Source organism: Cucumis melo, chromosome 1, assembly GCF_025177605.1.
Source record: "Cucumis melo cultivar AY chromosome 1, USDA_Cmelo_AY_1.0, whole genome shotgun sequence".
Classification (NCBI taxonomy): domain Eukaryota; kingdom Viridiplantae; phylum Streptophyta; class Magnoliopsida; order Cucurbitales; family Cucurbitaceae; genus Cucumis; species Cucumis melo.
Genome location: NC_066857.1, coordinates 27,013,005 through 27,036,201, shown reverse-complemented (window position 1 = coordinate 27,036,201; position 23,197 = coordinate 27,013,005). Strand labels below are relative to the sequence as shown.

At 30.1% G+C, this 23,197-nt stretch overlaps 3 protein-coding genes across 5 annotated transcripts; 2 read left to right on the top strand and 1 right to left on the bottom strand.

Moving 5' to 3' along the window:
- Positions 1–4,814: 4,814 nt before the first annotated feature.
- Positions 4,815–10,080, top strand: LOC127148191 (uncharacterized). The gene is made up of 4 exons (XM_051081407.1): positions 4,815–4,990; positions 5,073–5,140; positions 5,242–5,417; positions 9,575–10,080. Exons 1-4 carry the CDS (start codon positions 4,894–4,896, stop codon positions 9,600–9,602), a joined length of 369 nt encoding a protein of 122 aa, XP_050937364.1. The 5' UTR covers positions 4,815–4,893; the 3' UTR covers positions 9,603–10,080.
- On the bottom strand, positions 8,978–19,128 carry LOC103497617 (rab GTPase-activating protein 22-like). 3 transcript variants are annotated; one of them, XM_051081396.1, is made up of 12 exons: positions 18,817–19,127; positions 18,009–18,151; positions 17,621–17,716; positions 16,875–16,978; positions 15,893–16,128; positions 14,824–14,946; positions 14,541–14,629; positions 13,593–13,698; positions 12,266–12,363; positions 9,709–9,960; positions 9,515–9,598; positions 8,978–9,227 (listed from the first exon to the last, which is right to left on the bottom strand). In XM_051081396.1, exons 2-12 carry the CDS (start codon positions 18,135–18,137, stop codon positions 9,216–9,218), a joined length of 1,329 nt encoding a protein of 442 aa, XP_050937353.1. In that variant the 5' UTR covers positions 18,138–18,151; positions 18,817–19,127; the 3' UTR covers positions 8,978–9,215. The 3 variants fall into 3 exon arrangements, with proteins under 3 accessions (XP_050937353.1, XP_050937358.1, XP_050937360.1); XM_051081401.1 differs by lacking the exon at positions 15,893–16,128 and having other exon boundaries at positions 14,824–14,960; XM_051081403.1 differs by lacking the exons at positions 8,978–9,227; positions 9,515–9,598 and having other exon boundaries at positions 9,824–9,971; positions 18,817–19,128.
- A 1,118-nt stretch (positions 19,129–20,246) lies between these two features.
- LOC103497614 (uncharacterized) lies at positions 20,247–21,748 on the top strand. Its single transcript, XM_051081390.1, has 2 exons — positions 20,247–20,774; positions 21,235–21,748. The coding sequence occupies exons 1-2, from the start codon at positions 20,288–20,290 to the stop codon at positions 21,618–21,620; spliced, it is 873 nt and encodes a 290-aa protein (XP_050937347.1). The 5' UTR covers positions 20,247–20,287; the 3' UTR covers positions 21,621–21,748.
- Positions 21,749–23,197: the final 1,449 nt, after the last annotated feature.

Sequence of the window (23,197 nt, the reverse complement as noted above, 5' to 3'; positions counted from 1 at the left end):
TTGTATTTGATACGATTAATGGAAGAGTTATTTTTAAATATAATAAAATAAACCAAAATAAAGAGATGTATACCTATATATCAAGTTAAAATAGATAATTCTATCTTCTTGAATTAGTGTTTGTTTTGATTGTTTAGGGAGAAAATGCTTTTTAAAAAATCATTTACATGAGAAAATTTCCCAAAGTGTTTGATTACGTTTTCTTTAAAAAAAAAAAAAAAAAGTGTTTACACCTAAGTTTAAGTTTGTTTGGTTTGCTATATCCCCCTTAAAGTATTTGGTTAACGTTGACTTATCATTAAAAACATAAAAATTTACTATAAAAGATAATTATTAAATAGTATAAACTAATAATTTCAATTTTGTATTTAAAAACACTCACTTAGCTATGTTTTCTTGTTTTTCTTTGTAAACATAATGAGTCGAGTTGATCGTTAAAGTTAGTCACTAAAGAATGATCAACAAAGTTGGTGGTCAGAGCTAGCCATATAAGGTGATTGTGACATCTCTAGAGTTGAGCATTAGAGATGATCTTTGCTAGAGTTTGTCACGAGAGTTGTTGTCAAAGGTGGTATTTGTTAGAGTATAATGGTAACGATAAAAGCTAGTAGTGCTGATTATGTTAGAATGAGAACAATAGTCATTGGTAATGGTGTTTTGGATGTTGGAGTTAGCAATTCATGTTGGAATAAATGGTATGTGACCATTCATGTACAAAGCACTACTACAAATTTGGCATTCTTTGATGTGCAAAGCACATTAAAAAATGTCTATCTTGATGGTCTTTGCCCATCATGTAGGCAAACATCAAGGAAGTTAAAACATGTCATCAAAAACTCTTTCTTGATGGTATTGGCCATCAAGAAAGGGAACTTCGATGTCTTTTGTCCATCAAGGAAACTAAAAAGTCCATCAAGGAAACTGAAGTCCATCAAGAAATCATTTCACCAAAACATGCCATAAAAATCACGACTTTTAAAAAATAACTAACTTGAAGAAGAGATGCAACTCGAATGACTACAAATCATAAATATGTATCTTCTTCTAATTGCTCGGGAGAACCTTTTCCATAAACTTTTTCTCACAATAAAGATTTCACCCTTTTTTGTAAACTTGTTCAAGTTTGGTTTATTTCCACAAAATATAGTTCTTTGGATCTTGTGGACAAGGTGCTACTTTCATGAGAAAATTAATTTATTCTATCCTGAGAGGCAATTCCTTGTGAAACTCAAACACTAAAGTGAATAAAATTATCTCAAGGAAACGATATGAATTTGTTGGACTCAGATTCTATATGATATATTAGGTTCTATATTTTCTCTATTTTCATAATGATATGATTCGTATTATAGTTTAAGTCATTGAAAACACTGAAAGAATGGAGAATTAAGTTAAGATAACTCAACTCAACATCTCAAGTATGTGAACGAAACACTAAGATAGTAACTTTAACCCTAAACAACTCAAGTAGGTGATCGAGTACAATGAGCTAGTTAGTAATGTTAACCAACTCAAAACACAACTCAAGTTAGCAAACCAAAGTAATTTTCTGTTTCTTTCTCTTACATTGAACAGTATAAAGTCGTTAACGAATATCGTTGCTACCTCGTGAAATAATTTTTTATGATGGGAGGCACCTAGCTTGGAGGATGCTACAAAGGGAATCTATATGTAACCCACACAAAAAGAGTTGGGTCCATCAAGTGAAGGACATTGAGTCCTACAAATTCATCTCATGCCAAACATACCCATTACCCATCTCCCTTTCATCAAAACATGTCCCTTTTCCTTCTTGGCATGACTTTGAAAGATATTATTTGACAAATTATAAAAATTCGGTTGCAATTCTATCTTTAAACTTTTAAAACTAAAAAAAAATCTTTAAATTTAATCTAATTTTTAAATTGACCTGACTCTCAAACTTATATATAGCAATCTAAATTATATCGATTATATATACGTTTGATAATTCAATTTTTACCACTTGTAGGTTCAAATTTTACAATATAATATATTACCATATACTTGAGGATTTAAGTTTAACACTTTTAGAAGTTCAAAGGATCAATTGTTATTATTGAAAGTTTAAAAGCATAATTGCAACTACTAATATTTGTTTGGGTGGTTCTCAATTAGACCTAAATAATAATTATAAAAGTAAGATCTTAGGAAAACTAATTTCATCGTTTTTATTTTAATCCATTAGCCTTAAAATATCTAAATTTAGTCTTTATATTCCTAAATAAATTTTAAAATTAGTCATTAATTTTCATAAATTTGTTACGATGGTTTTCTTTTAAGATAAGATAGTATAAATAGAAAAATTATTTAAAAAAATAAAAAAATAGATAATGATGAATTTCCTTTGGTGGTTTTTCTAGCGTAAATAATTTCTTAAATTTTCTGAAAAACCCTATAAATAGAGGCAAAAAAATGACTAGTTTTTTATCGAAAAAAATAGTCGATTTAAAGTTTAATTTTAAAATTCAATAAAACTACCCATATTAAATAAATAAGCAATTTGTTATTTTTAAATATAGCAAAACGAACTAAAAAATTTAAAAAATATAACAAAAGATTACTGAATATGAAATCTTACTATAATTTTAAATATTTTCAACAATTTTATCATTTATAATAATTTTATTTTTAGAAAATTTGAAAAGATACGAATTGAAATGAAAAATGTTTCAAAATGGCACTTAAAATATTTTTTTCCTCAAAATTTAGTTATAAAATTAGTCTCTAAATTTAGATCCAATGGTTCTTAAATTTCAAAATCTATTATATCTATTATATGTTTAAAATTTCTATGTTGTATCAATAGGGATCTTTATCTATTAGACATTTTTTTTTTCAATTCATGGTCTTGATATAAAATTGAAGTATAAAGGGTTGTATTAGATAAATAAAATTTAATATAGTGTCAAAAGATTTGGAACTTTTAAAATTATTGAAAAGAGTGAAGGTACCTTTAGGGATATAAACTAAAAGCACATGCCCTTATAGAATCAATTACACAGTAGTCTTAAAGTTCAAATTTTAAATATGTAATTATTTAACTAAAAAGAATTTATGATAATATCACTCGTGTTACTGTATTTTCTAAATTGCTAAAGTAGTAAATTTAAAAGTTGATAACCCTTTGATAAATTTCTGATAGTTTTTCGATAGCTCTCCGATAGTCATTTGATAGCCATCTAATATCACTAATTACTTGTCATATTTTTCATATTCGCAATATGCAACCAAAAAAAAAAGGTGACAAGAGCTGTTTTTTTCTAAATATTTTGGTCATTTGATGTAATTTCCCAAAAAAATTATTGTAGTGCTCGTTAATTTTTCTAAAGTAAATATAAATTTAACTAATTAAGGGAAAACGATAAATAGTCAAACAATAAAGTATTTGGTTATTAAGCACATTCAACTCCTAATTTCCAATTTTGTTAAAATATTTAAATCTTGGTATTTTATTTATTATCTTTTTTTCTTATTATAATTTTCGTATATCTTAATAAAAGCGTGTATAATTCTATTTATTTATTTATTTATTTATTTATTTGAGATAAACAAGTATGAAATAGTTAACAAAAAGAAGAATAAAAGAGTATTAAAGAAATAAATGGAAAGGAGGAGGTAAAACGATACTAATGATTTTTGTTTGCATAATAGTAAGAATACTTTTTTCAGATTTTTAAATTTTAAGATTTTATTTAACTAATTTTAAAATTTTAGATATATTTTTTTAAACAAAATTTCAGCTATTTCTCACTAAAACTAAGGATAAAAGCATTCTCAATCCACTTAAGAATTTGAAGGATATTATTAAAATTAATATTCATGAACCTTTTAAACGTAGGGTTTATTGGTAGAAAAGGTAAAAAGTTTTAATTGAGGAGGATTTTGTATAATTTAGGGAAAGGTTGTGAATTGAATGATTGATTGATAGAAGTAATAAAGAGAGGTAGGCTAGGCATGAAAGAGATTTGTCATTGTTTGTATAGTTTTGAAATTTGGTAGCAATGAATAATGAACTGTCTATCAATTTCTAAGGTTCTTTTTTTTTTTTTCTATTAATTAAAAGTCCCTAGATTCTTCTATATGCAACTTATTGGCAGATCCCTACACTACTTTCTATCACCAATATATATAAAATAAAAAAAAAAAAAAAGAGAGAGAAAAAATTTGATTTGTTCATGTCTCTCCTGAAATTCCTTTTCTGTCCTATAACAAATTTGCTTAGGGGGGTGAGGTCGAAAGTGAAAGGTGGATGGAGGGAGGTGTGATGGCTTTTCATTTTGATCAAATATCAACTACACTCCACAATTATCAATTACATAGAAGAAGGTAGGAGTGGTGCATGCATATTGATGTAGGTGGGAAACCCTCGCCGCTCTAGAGGCCTACTATAAACGATATAGCTCACAAGCTTGAAGGGGGATCATCATCATCATCATCATCATCATCATCATCATATATATATCATTCAATATATATCATTCAATATATATCATTCAATATATATCATTCAATATATATATATATATATGTTTGAAAAATGGGGAGGGGGGGGGGCATTTTTGTAATTTGGATGAACATTATTATTCCATAAAGTGGGGACAAAACAAGCTATATGGGTATAAGGTGGGGATGGGGACCAAAGCTCTTATTTTTCTTTCAATTTTTAGATTTTACTTTTATACATAATTTTAACATTCTTCCAATTTTTATCTCCTTACCAACACAACCATTAATATTACACACCACAAAATAAATTTTATATATATATTCATTCCTCATTGTTCCCATTATTATTGTTTTCCTTCAAAAACCTTACTCTTTTCTTTTCTTTTCTTTTCTTTTCTTTTCTTTTCTCTTATCCTCTCTTTTCCAATGGCAAAAGCTGCAAAACCATTTTCAGTACTTCTTCTTCTTCTTCTTCTGCTAACCCTATTTATTACCTCTCTTTTCTCAACAATGGCAGTGCAAGGTCCCTCTCTTTCTCTTTTTCTCCTTTCATTCTCTCTTCTCTTTCACTCACCTTTTTCTTCACTTTAACTTTTTGGTTCCAGGATCCTCCACTCGAGATCCGCTACCCCAATTATTCTTTTCTGTACAAGCAACACAACTCCCATTCGAGGTTAGCCCAATTAATCTCCTTTTTATCCTATTATTCCACATCAACTACGTTGTTTTTCCAATTCCACCTAATTTACGTTATGGTATTGGATATTACTTTAGGGTAGAAAAGAAAGGAGGAGGAATTGGGGGAGAAGGTTGATGATTGGTTCAACGGCACCAACATGTACTTACAATGAGTGTAGAGGATGCAAATACAAATGTAGAGCTGAGCAAGTACCTGTTGAAGGCAATGACCCTATTAATAGTGCTTATCACTATAGATGTGTTTGTCATAGGTAATTTCTTTTCTATAATATTTATTTCAATCCTTCCAATTTTTTCTCTCTGTTTTTTCTTTCTTTCTTTCTTTCTTTCTTTTTTATTATTATTATTATTATTATTATTGTTTAAACTATGTTTATGTTGTTTGTTTTTGTAACTGTGTGTGACTTCAACAGGTACTTTTCTATATATTTGAATATATTAAATCTCTATGTTGTATTTTGGTTTAAAAGATTAACTTTAATTTTGTTGAACATACGATCATATTCTTATATGTATACAAGATGTGATGAATGTAGTGTAAAGTGAAACATAAATGTACATATTCCACCAAACTTTAAAACAAAAAAAATTAAGTTTTTCTATAATTTGAAATGAAAGTAGGGTCATCCAGGGAAGTAAGTAGAGGGATTATTAAATTTATAATTTAAGGAATTGAAGAATGGATCAAATGTTGTTGGAATGGAAGGGGTGGTTTGAGTTTGGCAAAATGAAAGAAGGGTTGATGGATATGGAGAGTAGTAATTGACATGCCTTTTATATAATACACAAAGGACACTTTTGTGTTTGTCCCACACGTTCACTCGATGCTCACTCCAGTCAAATCAGATCCCCCCCCTTACCCTTCTTCTCCCTTCCCTTTCATTTCCTTTTTCTTCTTCTTCTTTTTTTTTTTTTTGTCTCCACACTTTCTTTTTTTTCCCTCTTAAATTATACAATGGACCTTCCCTCATTATTGGCTCCCAATAGTATTTAGCCTTCCAAATATTACCACATCACATCTTATTTTATGACACTTTCAAATCTTCAACACATTTGGACACCTATTATAATCCTTCCTTCCAAAACTTATGTTTAGATTCGGTGTTTTGAGAGCCCTTTCGTACTGTAATGTTAAACTCATTTTGTTTCAACTAAACTCTATTTTTCATTATTTTCACTTTGTATGATTTCAATTTATGTTTTTCCTCAATTTTACACGCATTCCAACACTCTAATACTCAATAATTATGATTACATTTCAACTCCTCAAACAATACCTCCTTACAGGTTTCTAGTTGGGTATTCTCATGGAGAGTATCTTAAAAGTTTTGAATGCCTTTTTAAAAATTTAGGTTTTCTGAATTTCCATGTTGAAGACATTTTTTATAAAATAAAATTAAAAAATAAAAACTTTTTAAACCTTTATTTTCTTTTCATATATGTGTATGTAAATCCTTTATTTTCCTTTTATAGTTAAGTTAAATATATCAACTATGTATTTCGTTTTATTATGTTATATTATAGTTGTTTTATTTTAAAACAATTTAAATTTAAATTTAAATTATGAGTTTCTTCGAAAATAAAACAAAATAAAAAAATATTTACACCGTATAAAATAATTTTAAAAAAGAAAAAAGAAAAAGCTCACAAGCCCACAACGTAAAATAACAAAAATATCATGCAACTAATGAGTTACAAACTCATGAAAAAACAATTTTGTACCCAATCTAAACGATCTTGTACGAAATCTAAACAATTTTGTACACAGTCTAAACGATCTATTAGTGATATTGTTCTATTTGTCTATCTAGGATAGACAACTGATCATTCAGATATTAGTACACAATCGTTTAGATTCTGTAAGAATATCGTTTAGAAATTATACCAAGAAGAAAAATAGAAGATGAGAGATGAAGAAGAAAGAAGAAATTCTGGAAGAGAAAATGAGGAGTCCCGAATAAGAAGAAGTGAAAATATGGAGAATAAGAAGTAATACGAAGAAGAAAAGAATAAATCGCAAAGAAGAAAAAGAAAAAGAACGAAAAAACTGTCTCACAATAATGAAACCAATAAAAGTGAAAAAGTAATTAGGATTCATGGGCTTTCTTAAATTGTTATACGAAACATAAATATTTAGCTCTTTTGTTATATTTACGTAAATTTAACTTTAAATTAGTATTTATTTTATAAATAATCTTAAATTATTGTAAGAAATTCAAATTAATATAATCAAATATTATATAAGTTCAACTTATATTAAATTAACTATAAACTATAAATAGGTTTAAAGAAATTATTGAAATATTATGTAATTTAAGATATCTCTATGCAGAAATTCTCTACGAAACAAACATAATTATCTAAATATTATTAGACCTTTTCACAATTATTCCTACAAAATAAACATAGTTATCTAAGAATGATAGACATTTGTAATTTCGAAAATCTATAGTTTTAGGCATCTAAATATTATGGTTATCAACATTCTTGGAAATAATATTTTAGTTGGTAAGTTTAGTATGTATACTTCTATGTAAATTTTCGAGTTTTGTAGTATATGACCTTAAATAGCACATGATTTATTATTATACCATATAATAAAAAAAAAAACAAAAAAAAAACAAGGATTGAAACATGTGGTGAGAGTCCCAATCATAACTATTGAAAGTTCATAAGGTAATTTACTTTCTTTAGTTAAATTGTTGTCTTACCTAATACATCAATTCAAATTGAACAACGACCATATTTAAGTTTTGAAGAAAACATTATTAATATTTTCATTAAAATGCTAGTTATTCGTGGGGGATTGTTAGAATAACTTGTCATTGTAATGACTTCTTATCTTTAAGTTTTGATCGTCTTAATTTTAAAGTTCGAAGATTGTATTTACAAATATTGTAATTGTTTGATGACTATAATTATAACGTTTAATACACACTTACCGTTATAGATATCTATAAATTTACTATGTTTTCCTATAAATTTTGAAAAAATAAATTAGGTTCAAGAGATATATTTCTTCTTCTCCCTATTTTTTCATCTATTTATTTTTCATAAGTTAGTTTTCCTTTGATTTCATTTCTTTCTCCAACAAGTACATATATATCCAACAAGTGCATATATTAGATTGGAGGTTGTGTAAACGTTGGTGTCGATTACGATTTAGCACAGAGATCATACCGAATTTTGTTTCGAAGACAATAAATCATCCCGAACACAACATCAAAATAAAACCTTACATGATACTCGATAGTTGTTTATCTTTCATTTTTCTTCATCTCCCTTTCTTTTTGTCTTCTCTTCCTCCCTTCAATCCCTCTCTTCCATATTTTCAAAATGCTACTGAATTCAAACTCCTTAAATTTTCTTCCTTCCTTTTTAGTTATCATGCTTAATATATTGACAACTTTAAAAACTAAAACTATTTTCTTTTCTGATATAATAAACTCTTTACCTTATTTTCAAATGTATAATTTTATGAACCTTTTTACATATACATTTGCATCAATTTCGGTCAAAAATTGATTTGTTATGTTCTAAGTACAACATCAATATTTTAAACATTTTCCATCAAATTTAGGTGTTACAATTTATGTAAGAAGATTTGTCTACTCGAAACGAGAACTCTAGTTAGAAATTTTAGAGGACTTGAGAGCTAGGAAAGAAGTTGCGCTCCTACAAAGTCAATAAAATAGTTAAGGTCCAGTTGTCTCAAAAAGTCTTGTACCCTTCTAAAAAATATCACTTTTAACCCCCCCAAAAAAAATGTATAAATGCAACAAAGCAATGAAACAAAATAGAATCTAAAGGATGAGTGAAGACTTAAAAGGAGAGAGATTAATATCCAAAGGGCTAAAAGTCACAGAACGCAAACATCTCACATATATACAGAGCAAACTTGGAATTTTCCCACCATTTCCTTAGAATGGTAACTGGGAATAGAATGAGAATTGATGAATTTTAACAATGGTAGAAAAACTGAACCCATTGCTGAAATAGCAATCATCTTGCTTTCATTTTTGTACCACTTGAGCCTTAAGCATCATTTGTCAGTTCTTGATCTGCAATATAAACAACCATTAGGCCTTTTGAACAATGAATAAAGTAACCAACCAATTTGTTTTATTCTACTTAAATCACATTTTAGTTCATAAACTTTCAAGCTTATTTCATGTTGATCCATGCGATTGTTGACTGAGCCAAGTATTGAAAGGGTAAATACGTTCGATTGTTGACTGAGCCAAGTATTGGAAGGGTAAATACGGAATAGAAAACTAAAAAGAAAACAAAAGAAAATGATTAATTTTCGTTTTAAAAGTTTAAAGTGAAATTCTCCATGAATTCATACCTTGCTCAAGTACTTCTTATGTAATTTCAATGCCTCATTACAAGCTTTTTTGGCATCCAGATTTCCAGTTACATCACCCAAGATCTAGAGCCAAAATCATGGATCAGACATTAGAAAAAAATATCCACAATAATTCTACCATGAATGGTAAGATACAATGAGGGAAAAAGAAAAGAGAGGTACGTCTTACTTACGTTTACAACATCATCCAAACCTTTGGCTTCCTTGAGAATTCGCTTATTCTTGGTCTCAAGAACACTTGCAACTAGGAAAACTGGAAGTGGAAGTTGCTGGTCATTGGATCCCATCTTCACATTTTTCCTCTCAAATTTGCCATATTGTTTTAGGTGTTTGTCGTTCCCACTGGTTCCCGCTCCTCCCTTTGAAGCAGATCCCGACTCATAGGATAAGAACATATTTGGATTGTATTCCATGGCCCACATCATCTGAAACCAGTCTATATTACTGTATCAGTTAAACAAATTTTAATATATACATACCAAAAGTATGGCTATATATGTGTGTGTGTGTATGTTTTAATGTCTAACATTCAGGTATTTTTACAATTTAGTCCACATGCATATTGATCAAAAAGTTCATTTGATCCCTTGCTTCAATATTTTACAATTAATGCCGACTTCAGTTAGTAAATGTTGATATTAGTCAATGATAAACTAATACGAAATGACATTGAACGAGATGGTTGATATTTACAGGAAACATTCAACTACTTATTTTGAATTCCTTTTCACAGAGATTTTAAGAAATTGACAGACATTTTCACTTTCTTTCCTCATGTGGCCTAGTTCTTCCTCTAAATTTTTACCAAGGATTACCATGTAAGCTTTTATTATATGTCAATTTTAACGATCACCAACAAGAAAAGTGTAATTAGAAGATAAGAGACTAGAGGAAACTTTTCAAACAATAGGGACTATACCTAAACACCCTAAGGAATCAACAGTATATTTAGCCTAAACACAGACAACACTAAGTAATACAGAGCTCCTCATTCAATTTTTTAAATGAGGTTGTAAATTTGAAAGGTTAAATAAAATTTTGGCAACATTTATCCGGTAGTTATAGCCACCACTTTCTATTTTGTGTTTTCAACAGGTCAGTTTTCATCTAAAGAAATTGTAAAGTTAATAGTTTAGAAAAAAAAATTGTTTGATATCAATCTGCAAATTATTATTTAAAATTCAATCAATGTAGCAAGAAAAGTATAAGAGTTACAAAAAATTATCAATAACCAAAAGTTCAATACTAGACATGGTTAAGTAAACAGAAAAATGATTTATTGTTATTAATATTTGGTTTCATTTAAAATGATTTTAGAGTGGAAGAGATCCAGGAGGAAGAGTTCGGTCATAAAAATTAATTTGGAGAAGACATATAATAACATTGGTTTGGATTTCTAGTTGGTCGTCGTTAAATGTCTCAACACCTATCTAGTCTAGTAAAGATTGTAGATTGTCTAATTAGTAATAAGGAAGTGGCATCCATCCTCAAGAGATTAATTCAGGGAGAAATTGGTGAATTTAGATCAGCACTGTATGTCAAATACAAGGCTTCTAGGGTTACTAAATGGGAAACACAGGAATGGATAATAGAAGTATATTTATGAGGGTTGAGAAAGGTGATCCTTTTTCTCCTTTCCTTGTTGTTTTCCTAGGGGAGACGTAACAATGATTTTATTGAAGGATTCTGCCTGGTAAAAGTAGGATTCGTATTTTCTCATTTTCAATTAGTGAATGTCACAATATTGTTTGGCAACGATGGTCTCAAGAAAAATTTGAAATACGTTTAGAGGCCTTAAGATTGAAGGGTATACTTGGATAAATCAGTGATTTATGGAAGAATGATTCAAGGACCTCTCCACTTAATTTATTTTCCTGAAAATGGCAAACTCAGATAAAATTTTGAATAAAGAATTCCCTTTGGTGATTTCTTTTCTCAAAAAGAATGCTCATAGTTTACAACCAAATTGATGCAGGCGGAGGTTGGAAAGAAACAATAGAATACATGACAAGAAATCAGGAACAAATTTTGGAATTGACCAAACTTCGGTGTGCTTACAGAAAGGAGACATGGCCTTAATAAATAATGAAGAAGTCCTTGGTTCATTCTAGTGGCCTTCTGCCTACGAATTAATTTTCTAGGAGTTTCCTTGACAACTAAATGTTGGAAGGTCAAAAAGGTTGTCTTGTGTGATTAGTCAAGGTGCACATAAGCTGGACCAAACACTTAATAGATATCCAAAAGAGAAAAAGAGAAATTTCAGTGTGCTTATTTAGTCTTCTAAATTCGAGGTTTTGACTTCATAATATGTCTATAATCAATCTAGATTGGGTTCACCACTACAGGCCGGCATACCAAACGTTGAAGTTACGAACAGGGAGGAAATGAGTTCAAGCTCCATGGCAGACATCTATCTAAGACATTAAAATCTCATGAAGTTGTTGATAATCAGATTTTGTAGTAATATGCGATAGTGTGTAGCTAAGCATATTTAATATGTTTGGTAGACACGTCTTCGTTATTTCAATTATTAGTTTCCTTTTATTTCTAAAGAATATTATAGACACGTCTTCGTTATTTCAATTATTAGTTTCCTTTTATTTCTAAAGAATATTATCTCATTATTAAGTAGTCCCAACAAATGTTTTTCAGGATTACATGTTACAGCATTTCACATCAAGAAGTCCAGACCACATCTCCTACCAAGCTCATCAAATAATAACTCTTTACCTCCCAAAGATATAAACTGTCCACAAAGGAGAACTCTCTGCGAAAAAGCACCATCAACATCCGAAATGCAAACAAATACTCTCCACCATCTAACTCCTCTGCAAATATGAAAGTATAATCTTCTGTAACACAATCTTTAAAATCAAACTTCAAACCCAAAAAGAACCATAAAAATTGAGAGTAGTCGGACAAAATATTGTGAGTAAAGTGAAATTGATGGTATTTTATGATAAATATGTATATGTTGTATTTTAATTCAACTCTCAAATCAACTTTTGGAACAGAATGCATTGAGCTGAATTTGACACAAAAAAAAAAAAAAAAACAAAAAAGAATCTTCCAGAAAATAAAAAGGAATCATGGATGAATAGATGATGAATGTTCCACCTTCAAGGTTTTAGGATGAGTATTCATCAACATAATTAGAATTATGCCCCATGTATAATGCATTTAACATTTTCTTAAGCAGTTTTATGTACATTGGCAAACACCTCGTGGACAGACTTGACAAATTTTTGTACCAGCTAGACAATCAGGATACTTGGGTGTGTTTTTCAATTGTAGTGTTTTCAAGTGAAGTATTTTTCTTTTTTGGGTTCACTTTATAGATCGCCTAATGAGAATATTGTGATGGTTGTCTTTTTATTAGGAAGTAACTTCAAGAGTCAGTGTTCTCTAAAGATCAAAGTTGGTTAAAGTAACTTCAAACTGCTATTGTTAAAGTATATATTTGGTTAAATTACAAATTTGGTTCCAGTGGTTTAAAAGTTTTTCAGTTTAGTCTTTCATTTGGATCTTGTTTTCCATTTAGTCAAAACTCACAAATTATCCCTATCATTACCATATTAACACTTTTTAATAAATGGCAATAAGCTAAGGGTTCCTATTTGGCTAATAGGGTAGTTGACTTTATCAGGATTTATGTTAAAAATAGAAGAAAATAGTTTTGATATATCATCAAACCATATGGACCCAACTAAACCTTTTAAAATCAAACACCAATTTTAAACTGTTCAAACAATACATCTAAATTGAAACTTTTATAACAAGGCATTGAAATGGTGCATTCTAAAGAAACTCAGCATACACTTTCTGAATTTGGAGAGTGGTCATGACCATGATATAAAGAGAGAAATCGCAAATAAGTAATTCCAAACTGACATTTGGAGTTGCATATAAAATTGGAACAAAGAAAAACAAAAAAAGAGGAGAGATGAAAAGAAGAAGAAATCACTCCTATTGTATCTTGGTAAACAACATAAGCAAAAAAAAGCAGTATCTGGGTCCCCTACTGTTAGAAGATGATTTTGGAAAGAAAAATCCATACCAAGATGCTGATGAAGCTTAGGATCAACAATTTTAATTACTTGTGATAATGTACTCAGCTGAGACTGCACACCTATTGTACCAGTACTGCACCTAAAGTTTTCTCTCTGCCATTACGGAAAGGGGAAGAAAACAGAGTGAGAGAACTGAAAAAGGGGCCTTGTAAATAATAGATTCTAATTGACAAAATTGAGCATTTCATTTGGTTAGAAACTGACTTTACTTGAATAGGAGGATTAGTCCTAAAGGTTGGACAACCATGCCCTTAAGTTTAAGATAGTTTTAATCACGTTTCAAGGATGTGCATATTTAATCTCTGTACTTGAAAAATTAATAATTTGTCATGGCCTAGTCTAACTTGTACTTATGTTTTCAACAAGTTCTAGAACTTTTAATTTTGCATCTAATAAGTCTTTGTTTGGTCCCTATGGTAGGGAATGCACCACCAAGTATCCTGGAAATATTTCTCCAAGTAAAATTCCAATTCAATCCTTACAATCTGAATTTAATTCCAATATGATCTTTATACAATAGTTTTAAAAAATGATAATTTGGTCTCCATGGATTAGTTGAACCTCACAAATCATCCCTAAAATGTGTTTTATCCAATTGAAAGACCCACTTATGTCCTTCCATATTTTATTCAACCCTAACCTTAATACAGTCCACTAATACTGCTAGCAAAATGAAAAAAAATTTGCGAGATTTATCAAAACTATGAGAACCAAATTATGATTTTTAAAACCATGGAGAGCCCTTCAGAACTAAATTGAAATGGTTAAAACCAAAACCATATGGGACCAAATTGAAACTATGCCCAAACCATAAGCCAAATTTGTGATTTAAACACGTCTTTTTCAACCAAACATAATATAACCACATTAAACCTGAAACATAAGATGTTTCAAAAAAAAAACTATCGCCAACATAAGAAGATAATAGTGCACACCAGTCTTCGCATTGCATGGTCAAAACACCAAAAAGCATCTGCTTCATTTTCGAGTAAAATTATGATTGGCGAGCAAATATCATTCATCCCTGCCAAAAACAACAGAACTTCCAATTGGAATGTATATCATAAGAACTTGAATGAGTGGACTTGAGCATTTTTCTGTGTTTATGTAACTTTCGTCTGATAAAAGAAAATTTGGCTAATGCCTTGTAAATTATTTTTTTATTTTAAGCACTCTGTCTTGCTTCGGGGGGGGGGGGGGGGGGGGGGGGGGACCTACCTTGCATATAACCAACTTCACCATCAATCCAAGCATAAATGGCAAGAATATCCCAAAGTTTTGCCTGATTAGCTTCATTCTCATAATATACAAGAGCTCGATCTGTACGAACTACATCCAAACCTGCAAGCCAAATTCTATAGCTTGAGTTAAGCACAGCTCGTAAAAACAACATGAGGTAAATAAAATCATTCGGTAGGATATGGCATACAATTCTTGAAGGCAAAAGCACTGGAACCTCAAGACAATTATCCATTTTTGGCTTAGAGGGCAAATCACTAGCCCACAACTCAAACAGAACTTACATCTCATCAAAAACGCCAAACATGTTGTCGTGTTAAGATCAGCACAGCACATACAGATAAAATGGAAATAGGTCGTGGTGCTTAATTTATATCAATATGTTTCATCTCTGAGTATGGGTTAATAGAGTTAGCTCTTCCAAATGCAAGAATAATGTAATAATGAAAGAAAATGTACTGCACGAAAAAGAGAATGAAAAGAAGCTTTCCTTTGAATCTAAGAAACTCCAACACTCCTAAAATGGCCAAGTGTCAGTTATCCGACACTGACAAGCCCCGACACACCTCTAACACGTATCCGACATGTCATCTGGCGAGTCCATTATTTTATTTTAAATATTTTATTTCCAACATGCCCCAACACGATGACAACAGCAAATTTTCACTTCCATTGTTTAGGGCACTTCCGTTGTTTAGGGTGGGGCATTGCAGTGTATAAATGGGCTCTCTCAAACTAACTTTTTTCCCTTCTGAACGGTTTTCCCTTGTAAGAAGGAGAAGAAGAAGAAGCAGACATTCCCTTCTGCATGTTGGACACACCACGCATTCTCAGAGCGTGACACAGACATATCCATGTCAATATCTCCTAGTTTATCCTCAATACCCACTAATTAATTTTCAAGGACCAAAAAATTTCTCAAATTATACTCTTAGAGAGAATCAAAAACCCAGTACAAATATTTACAAAAAGATGAGAATGAATATAAACAAATCAAACCACCTTATTTGTTAGAGTTGACATATACTACCGTTAATCAAATTCTTACCTATCTGATGTAAGGTTAGCTTCCATTCAGTAACTTTCTTGTCTAAAGCAGAATTGTTTGCATCTAGAGAAGATCTGGAGGATGTGCCCACGGTATCTATTTCTTGTAAATTTCTGCTTCTTTCCTCCTCTACTGGCCGTCCATCCTCAGTGACAATAGCCGTTGTAACGAACCTTCCAGTACCAATAATTGGAACCATCTTTTGGCATTCATCTTTCCAGATGCCATATTGCTCCCTTAATAAAAATAAATTATTTTAAAAAAATGTGCCATCCTGCTTCCTAAGATCATGAGAGTGCATAGGTTTGGTGTCTTGGTGATCTAAAAACAAGACGTTGACATAAGAAATTTAAGAATAAATAGCGTTGTATTCTATTTTCACTGTTTTAAGAATGTACTTGGTAGCAGATTCAGCAGCAGCAGATTTAGAATACAAGAACACTAAACATGTAATTATTGTTTAAAAAAGTTTCTATTTCTGATTTACAAAATTCAAAGATACAATCCAGAAACTATCTTTTGAAATATTCTGAAACAAAACAAAAAAACCATTGGGCTTATTTGATTCGACAGATAGGAAAACAAGAAATTGAATCAAGATAAGACCATGACCAGAAAGAATGATTCATTTGAAAAATGCTACAAATTATGTGGAAAAAGATCGCAGTAAAATGTACACTAATATTTGGGACTATAGATATATGATTAGAAAGAAAGGAAAAAAAACTTAAAAATAGAAGCATGCTGTTTTTGTAATAAGCATGTAGTTTTCTGTTATAAACCCAAGCAACTCGCAGCTTGAGATATGACAGCCCTTGCAGAACACTCATAAAAAAAATACTTTATCAATCCCATCCCATGAGTAAGAAAAGAGAACCAAACTCAAGTTACAAGATTATTTGAGGGGAACAAATGTTTCCTACTATGAGTGAGTTTTGAGTTCCTACTTCTACAAGCCAAGCATAAATATGAAGAAATATACCTACGTTGTCGTCTGATTCCATTCCTTTCTTCAAATGTGCTATTAGGATCATAACAACCCAACAAAAACTCCCAAACTGCACCCTTGATAGAAGGGTGAATGCCCTATTACAACAAAAAACATAATTAGTGTTAGAAATAGCTGCACAAGCATTTTGCTACATTTTGACAAATTAAATCAGCAATAGGTGAGACTAAGAATATTGCCATTTTCAAAACCAAAACGAAGAACTTAAACTTGTTATCGGAAGATTTGAGGTTGTGCTAGACAGAAGACTGCTGCATATGGTGAGTCAAACAAATCCAGCTGATTTTATGTGAAATCCTTTATAGAAGAGTCATGCCCTTCTTCGTTACCCAAAGAATTTATAAAAGGTTTCAGTTAGCTTCAAATTTACATTCCTACATAACCCTACAAATAGGACCCAAATTACTTAAACTTGTTAAAAACTGAAGGTGTCTCAGCATTGGGTATGGTAGTACTTCGTACTCAACCACGGTAGAAAGAGGTAATGCATCTAATAAAATCCCCATCCCCAACAAGTTCAATAGAGAAAAAGCTTCTCAATCTGTTAATGGTACCAAATAATCTCATTGAACAATTTAAAAATAAAAAGAAAATTAAGCCTAATAAACTTTAGTGCTGTGAGTAGTTTATTGTAATAGGTGTACTATGAACGTAGATGGTGTAATGATGCATACAAGGTTAATATTATAATTGTTATCAAATAAATAAATATATATTACCCCACGGTGAATTCGTCTTAACACTTTGGCTATATCCAAATGGCCATCTTTAGAAAATGCTGCATCCCATCTTCTTGCACTAAGAGTTTTCCCTGGCTGGGACATAACAAAATAGAAACAGTTGTATGCATGGTCCAATATACTTAAAATAACTGAAGTCATCATCGCGAGGAAGATCAAATTCTAAGAGTGCAAAGCATAAAGAATTATGAGTGAATTAACTGAAAACAAAACAAATTCCCTTCTTTATGTATTTAATTTTTTGGAGTGAGTTTATTGAAAATATAATTCCAGGATACTCAACTACTAGCACAAATAGCATTTCAAAGAGGATTTTTCTTCTCATTTTGAAGTTTAACTGATCAAAAGGCAGTAAAGGTTCTCATACCTTAATTTTAAAGCGGGTCTTCGGAATATCTGCTTGGCATTCAGGTCTGATTGGATAAAATGCATCCAGCTCAGTTGCGGCTGCAGTATTCGTCATAAGAATCCCAGATAACTTCACGCAACCAAGCATCCAAATCAATTAGCCTGTCTCAGCCATCCAAGTAAGTAATTCTGTTAGAATAGTTATCAACTTTAAGGAAAAAAACCAATTTTCATTAAGACAGAGAGAGGTCAACGAAAATCATTTTTAAGGAAAAAAATACAAGTCACTAACAATAAAAGAAACACGAAAAAAATACCCAAAAAAAGAGAAGCTAAACGAAATATATGTCCTTTTTCTAGTTCAACAACATGACTTGTTGGAAATTTGAACCTCTAATCTTTTTGGACAAACTTAAGAGGCGGTAACCAGTTGAACAGTTCTCTAAGTTGATACCAGATACCAAGAAATTGAATACATCCACACTTTGAGAGCAAAAGGATAAACATCCTGTTCCATAAGCATTATGTAGGTCATAACATTTTCACCACCATAAAACACCAATCTCCCATGTTCTAAACCAATGTAGACTCCTTCAAATTAACCAACTACAATCCCATCTCCTAACAAACTCCTAACAAAAACCATTCAAACAACAAAACTTATAATATTAAACCAACCCACATATTTGAATTGTAAGATCAATCCTGTCAAGCATGCCAGAAAATGACTTGAATAGCCTAATCATGAATGCAGTCATAGGATTTCAAGAATTCATTTCAGATTACAATCCACAACGAAACTTCAATATCATAAATGGGTGGGTTACCTTAATTACAAGCGATTTAAGGAATCAAAGGAGTATGTGAAAGAAGAGTCAAAAAGGTTCCTCGGTAATTTTCTTGTTAGAAGAAGAGGATTGAAGAGGCAATGGAAAGAATGAGAGAGAAATTGGGAAAGATTGAGAAAGCGATGAATTATGCGAGGAATGGGGAAGACGAATGGATTATGAAATATTTATGGGTCGACGAAGATTGATTTGATGAAAACCCTGTGTTCCTCTCCTCCTACTAATTTTTGACTAATTTTAGAGACTTTCTCGTCTAAATGGGTTGGACTACAAACAATGTCCTTTGAACAAATGAAGCCTAAAGAACTTCCATTTTTATAAATTCAAACTCAACAACATGACAAGTTTTACATTTGGGACAAATCATTCTTAGGATGAACATAATTATGTTCAAATCATATTACCTTTTGTATTAATAGCAATTCACTCCCTTCAAATCATTTCCTTTTTCTTGGTTCTTTTAAATTAAACTTAATTTTCTCAATCCTAAAAACAAAAATAAAATTTTAAAAATTCTCTTTCTTTCTCAATACTTAAGTAACTAAAAAAGACCATAAAATTATTATTTATAAGTTTAATTTTAAAATTTTCACATTTTCAAATATAACAACAAAACTAAAACTATTTACATAAAGTTTATATTTTGTAATTTTTTTCTTTTTTTCTATTTGTAATCATTTTTCATATTATTTAATTTTTGTGATAATTCAAGGAATAATTACGAATAGAGTAATTAGATTCAAAATAATTAAATATATAATAACGTTTTTAAAAATTGTTAAATAGCAAAATTTGTCAAAATCTATCAATAATTGCAAATATTAGTTTATCACTGATAAATCATAAGAGTCTGTCAGCAATAAAAGTTTACAAATGATAGATTTATCATTTTTAAATATTGTTATATACTCAATTATTCTTTCTATAATTTAATTGTTAAACTCCTAATTAAATTATCATTAAAAAATCATATTCCATGATTTTAATTTCTCCTGAATTTTTTTATCAACATTTTTCGAAAACTAATATTGCCGTACCCATTTTGAATTGCTTCATTCAACCTTACTAAGTTGCATAATGAATAATGCAACTTTTGAAAAGAAAAAAATTGACCCAAGACTTTAAAAATCACTAAACTTCTTTTAAAAGATATAAAAAATCATTAATTAATGCATATAATTATTTAATCCCAAATTCCCATTGACTTGAAAGAAACTCCTAAAAACATCTCAATGACTAACCAACCACCAATCAAATTGAACTATTCAAAGATCCAAATGCTTAATTGCTCCCCATTCAAATAATAAAAGTTAGAACTAAAAATAAAAAAATACACTAAATTAAACAAATCAAAAACAAACAACAATCCATCAATTCCCTCTCTTAAAAAGTCCAAACTGAAACAAAATTTACCAAAAAAGAAAAACCCTCCATTGATTATCAAATCTCAATGTCTTCTTCTTCTTCTTCTTCCAATATTCCTCACATGGTTTCGACTTTTCTCCTCCTCCTCCTCCTCCTCTTAATCCCATCTCTAAAAATCCTCATCAATGGCTTCAACTCCTTATCCACTTTAGCAATTTGCCTATTCCTAAAGGCCCCACCTTGTGTTATTATTTCCTTTCTAAAGGCCATTAAACTCCTTGCTGAGGCCTGTTTGAGTGCATTTCAAAGCCTTGGCGAAGCTTTCAAGTCTATTTTTGTTAGCACAATTGAGACGGGGTTTGGAATTATAAGCTCTTTTGTAATGGGTGTGTTGGAGGTTGTGATGAATTTGGTTTTTGGTTCTTTTGTTGAGTCAAGTACTTCTGCCTTTGGAGGGCTTTTGGAGAATACTTGGGAAGGGTTCAATTTGTTTGAACAAGTGAGGGGGATTATTGAAAGCTTTTGTAAGTTTGTTCTTCAACAAGTTTGGGAAATTGCAACTTCTTTTGCAGGTTAGAGGCTCAGGATCAAGTTTATAAATCCATATTGTTTTTTCAGTCGCTTTCCGATTTTCAGATTTAATTAAGTTGAGAGTTTAGAGAATAAATTCCAGCTTCATCATCAAATTAGTTAGTCTCTATAAGTAATGGTTTGATCAAAGTTAAATTCAATTTAGTTTTTAAATTAGCTTCAAACACTTCAATCTGATCGTTATAGTTTGAGCTTAATTAGTGCACTTTGATTTCTACGAATTGGAGAATAAGCTCTCTATTATTTTTAAAAAGTTTCAGACCCATATAATAATGGTTCTTTTTCTTGTTGGACACATAATAAAATTACTCCTATTGTTTTTTATTTATTATTTTGACAACTTGTTTCGATCCCCGTGCCAATTTCCTAAACTGTAAGTATTGATCATTGAAAGTGTACCATATTTACAATTATGATCCGCTTACGTTTTTGATTTAACAGGCGGGATGTTCGAGTTCGCAATGACGGGTATTTCTACGATGTTTAACGAACCTAGTTCGGCCATGGGAGGGCTAGTGGGGATGCTAAAGGACTCATTAATGGAGGGGGTTGGTTCATCAATGGAAGGAGTTCGAGGTATTGTTGAGAGCTTTATAGAGAAGATGGTGAATGCAAGTTCTGAAGTCGTAAGTTCTTCAGCGTTTGGTTTGTTTGAGATTGTGAAAACTGTTATGAATTTGGTGGTTGATTCGGGATATAGTGTTGGAGGGTTAGTTGAGAAGACACGAACTGCATTGGAGATTCTAAGAATGGAAGAGCTTCGAGAGATTATTGTGAACATTGCTAACATAGGTGTGAATATGATTATTACTTATTTATTAGGTTAAAATCTTCGATATTCTGTCTTTTTTTCATTTAAGTCTTTAAGTTTTTAGTAATTGATGCGTTTGATTCTTACGATCTTAACATTTGTCATTTTAGTCCCAAACTTTTAATAACAAAATTTAAAAGGTTTATGGTAATTTTTTTTCATTTTAAATGAGAGGGAAAGAGAGCATGGAGGGAGAAATTTTTGTTTATAAAATTTAAAATATTTCATGTCAAACATTGAAAGTAATTTAGAGGGATAGTTACCAAATAAATAAATAAATAAATATATATATATATATATATATATATATATATATATATATAGCAATTAGATTTAAAATAATTAATTATATACTAACATTTTTAAAAAATTACAAATATAGTAAAATATGTTAAAGTCTATTAATAATTGAAGTTCATCGCTGATAAATAATGTTACAAATATTAGTCTATCACCAATAAATCATAAACGTTTATTACCAAAATTTGTGAAAGTCTATCAATGATGAAAATTAAACTAAACATATTAACTAAACTCAAGAATTCAAAAACCAAAGTATAGGCATCGACATTCAATTCCTAGGAATTTGATTTCGAACATGTGCGCCAAACACCACCTAAGAGTCTATATATATATATATTTAATTATTATTCCTAAAATTGTTATCATCGACGCCTTTTAAACCCATTTTTAAATCTTCGAGGATTAAAGGATAAATTTTAGAATCTAAAAATTCAATGACTAAAATTGTAATTTATGGTGATTTTTTTATCTAAACTTTTGGTCTATATTCGTTATTTAAAAGACTACAATTTAGTTGGTCAAGTTTTAATATGTTTTTAAGTAAAATTAAAATTTAAGTAAAGTTTATGTTAAATAAGCCTCTCGATATAAAAGAAATATTCTAAAGATTCACAAATTTCCATATTTATATATCATCTTATATCTCTACGAACTAGTTTATAATAAAATTCATAAACTTGGGATTTTGTGTTTGACTTATTTGACATTTTCTTAAAAAAGAAAAAAAAATCATGAATTTATTAGACACCAAGAACAAATGTTTTGTGAACTAATAAATTCATTGGGTTATAAAAAAATGTTGATCTATATGAGAGAGATATTAAACAAATTTAAAAGTTGAATGATCATCCAACATTTTAAAATTCACAAATGCGTAGCTACTATTAGACACACAACTATAGAGTTCATCAACTAAGTTTATAACTCATCCTAACTTTATTTCTACTCTTTAGATTCTAATATATGTTAAATGTGATTGATGGTAAAAGTTAGCATACTATGATTTATTAGAAAGAAAGTATATGTACGATAACAATATATCAAAATTTGTGTCAATTTAATTTAAAACAAAAGTATAGGCCATCGAAATATTAAAAGAATTGATTAATCTAACAAAGTAGAAGTACTTCAAAATATATTCTCATTCAATTGAATTATGTAGGAAACATCACGAAATATATCTCTTATCAATTATATATTTGAAGTATTATTATAATACAATTTAGGACGGAAGGATTTGAAAACTACAAACCTCGTGATTGTTAATTCGTGATGCAAATTAAGCTATGA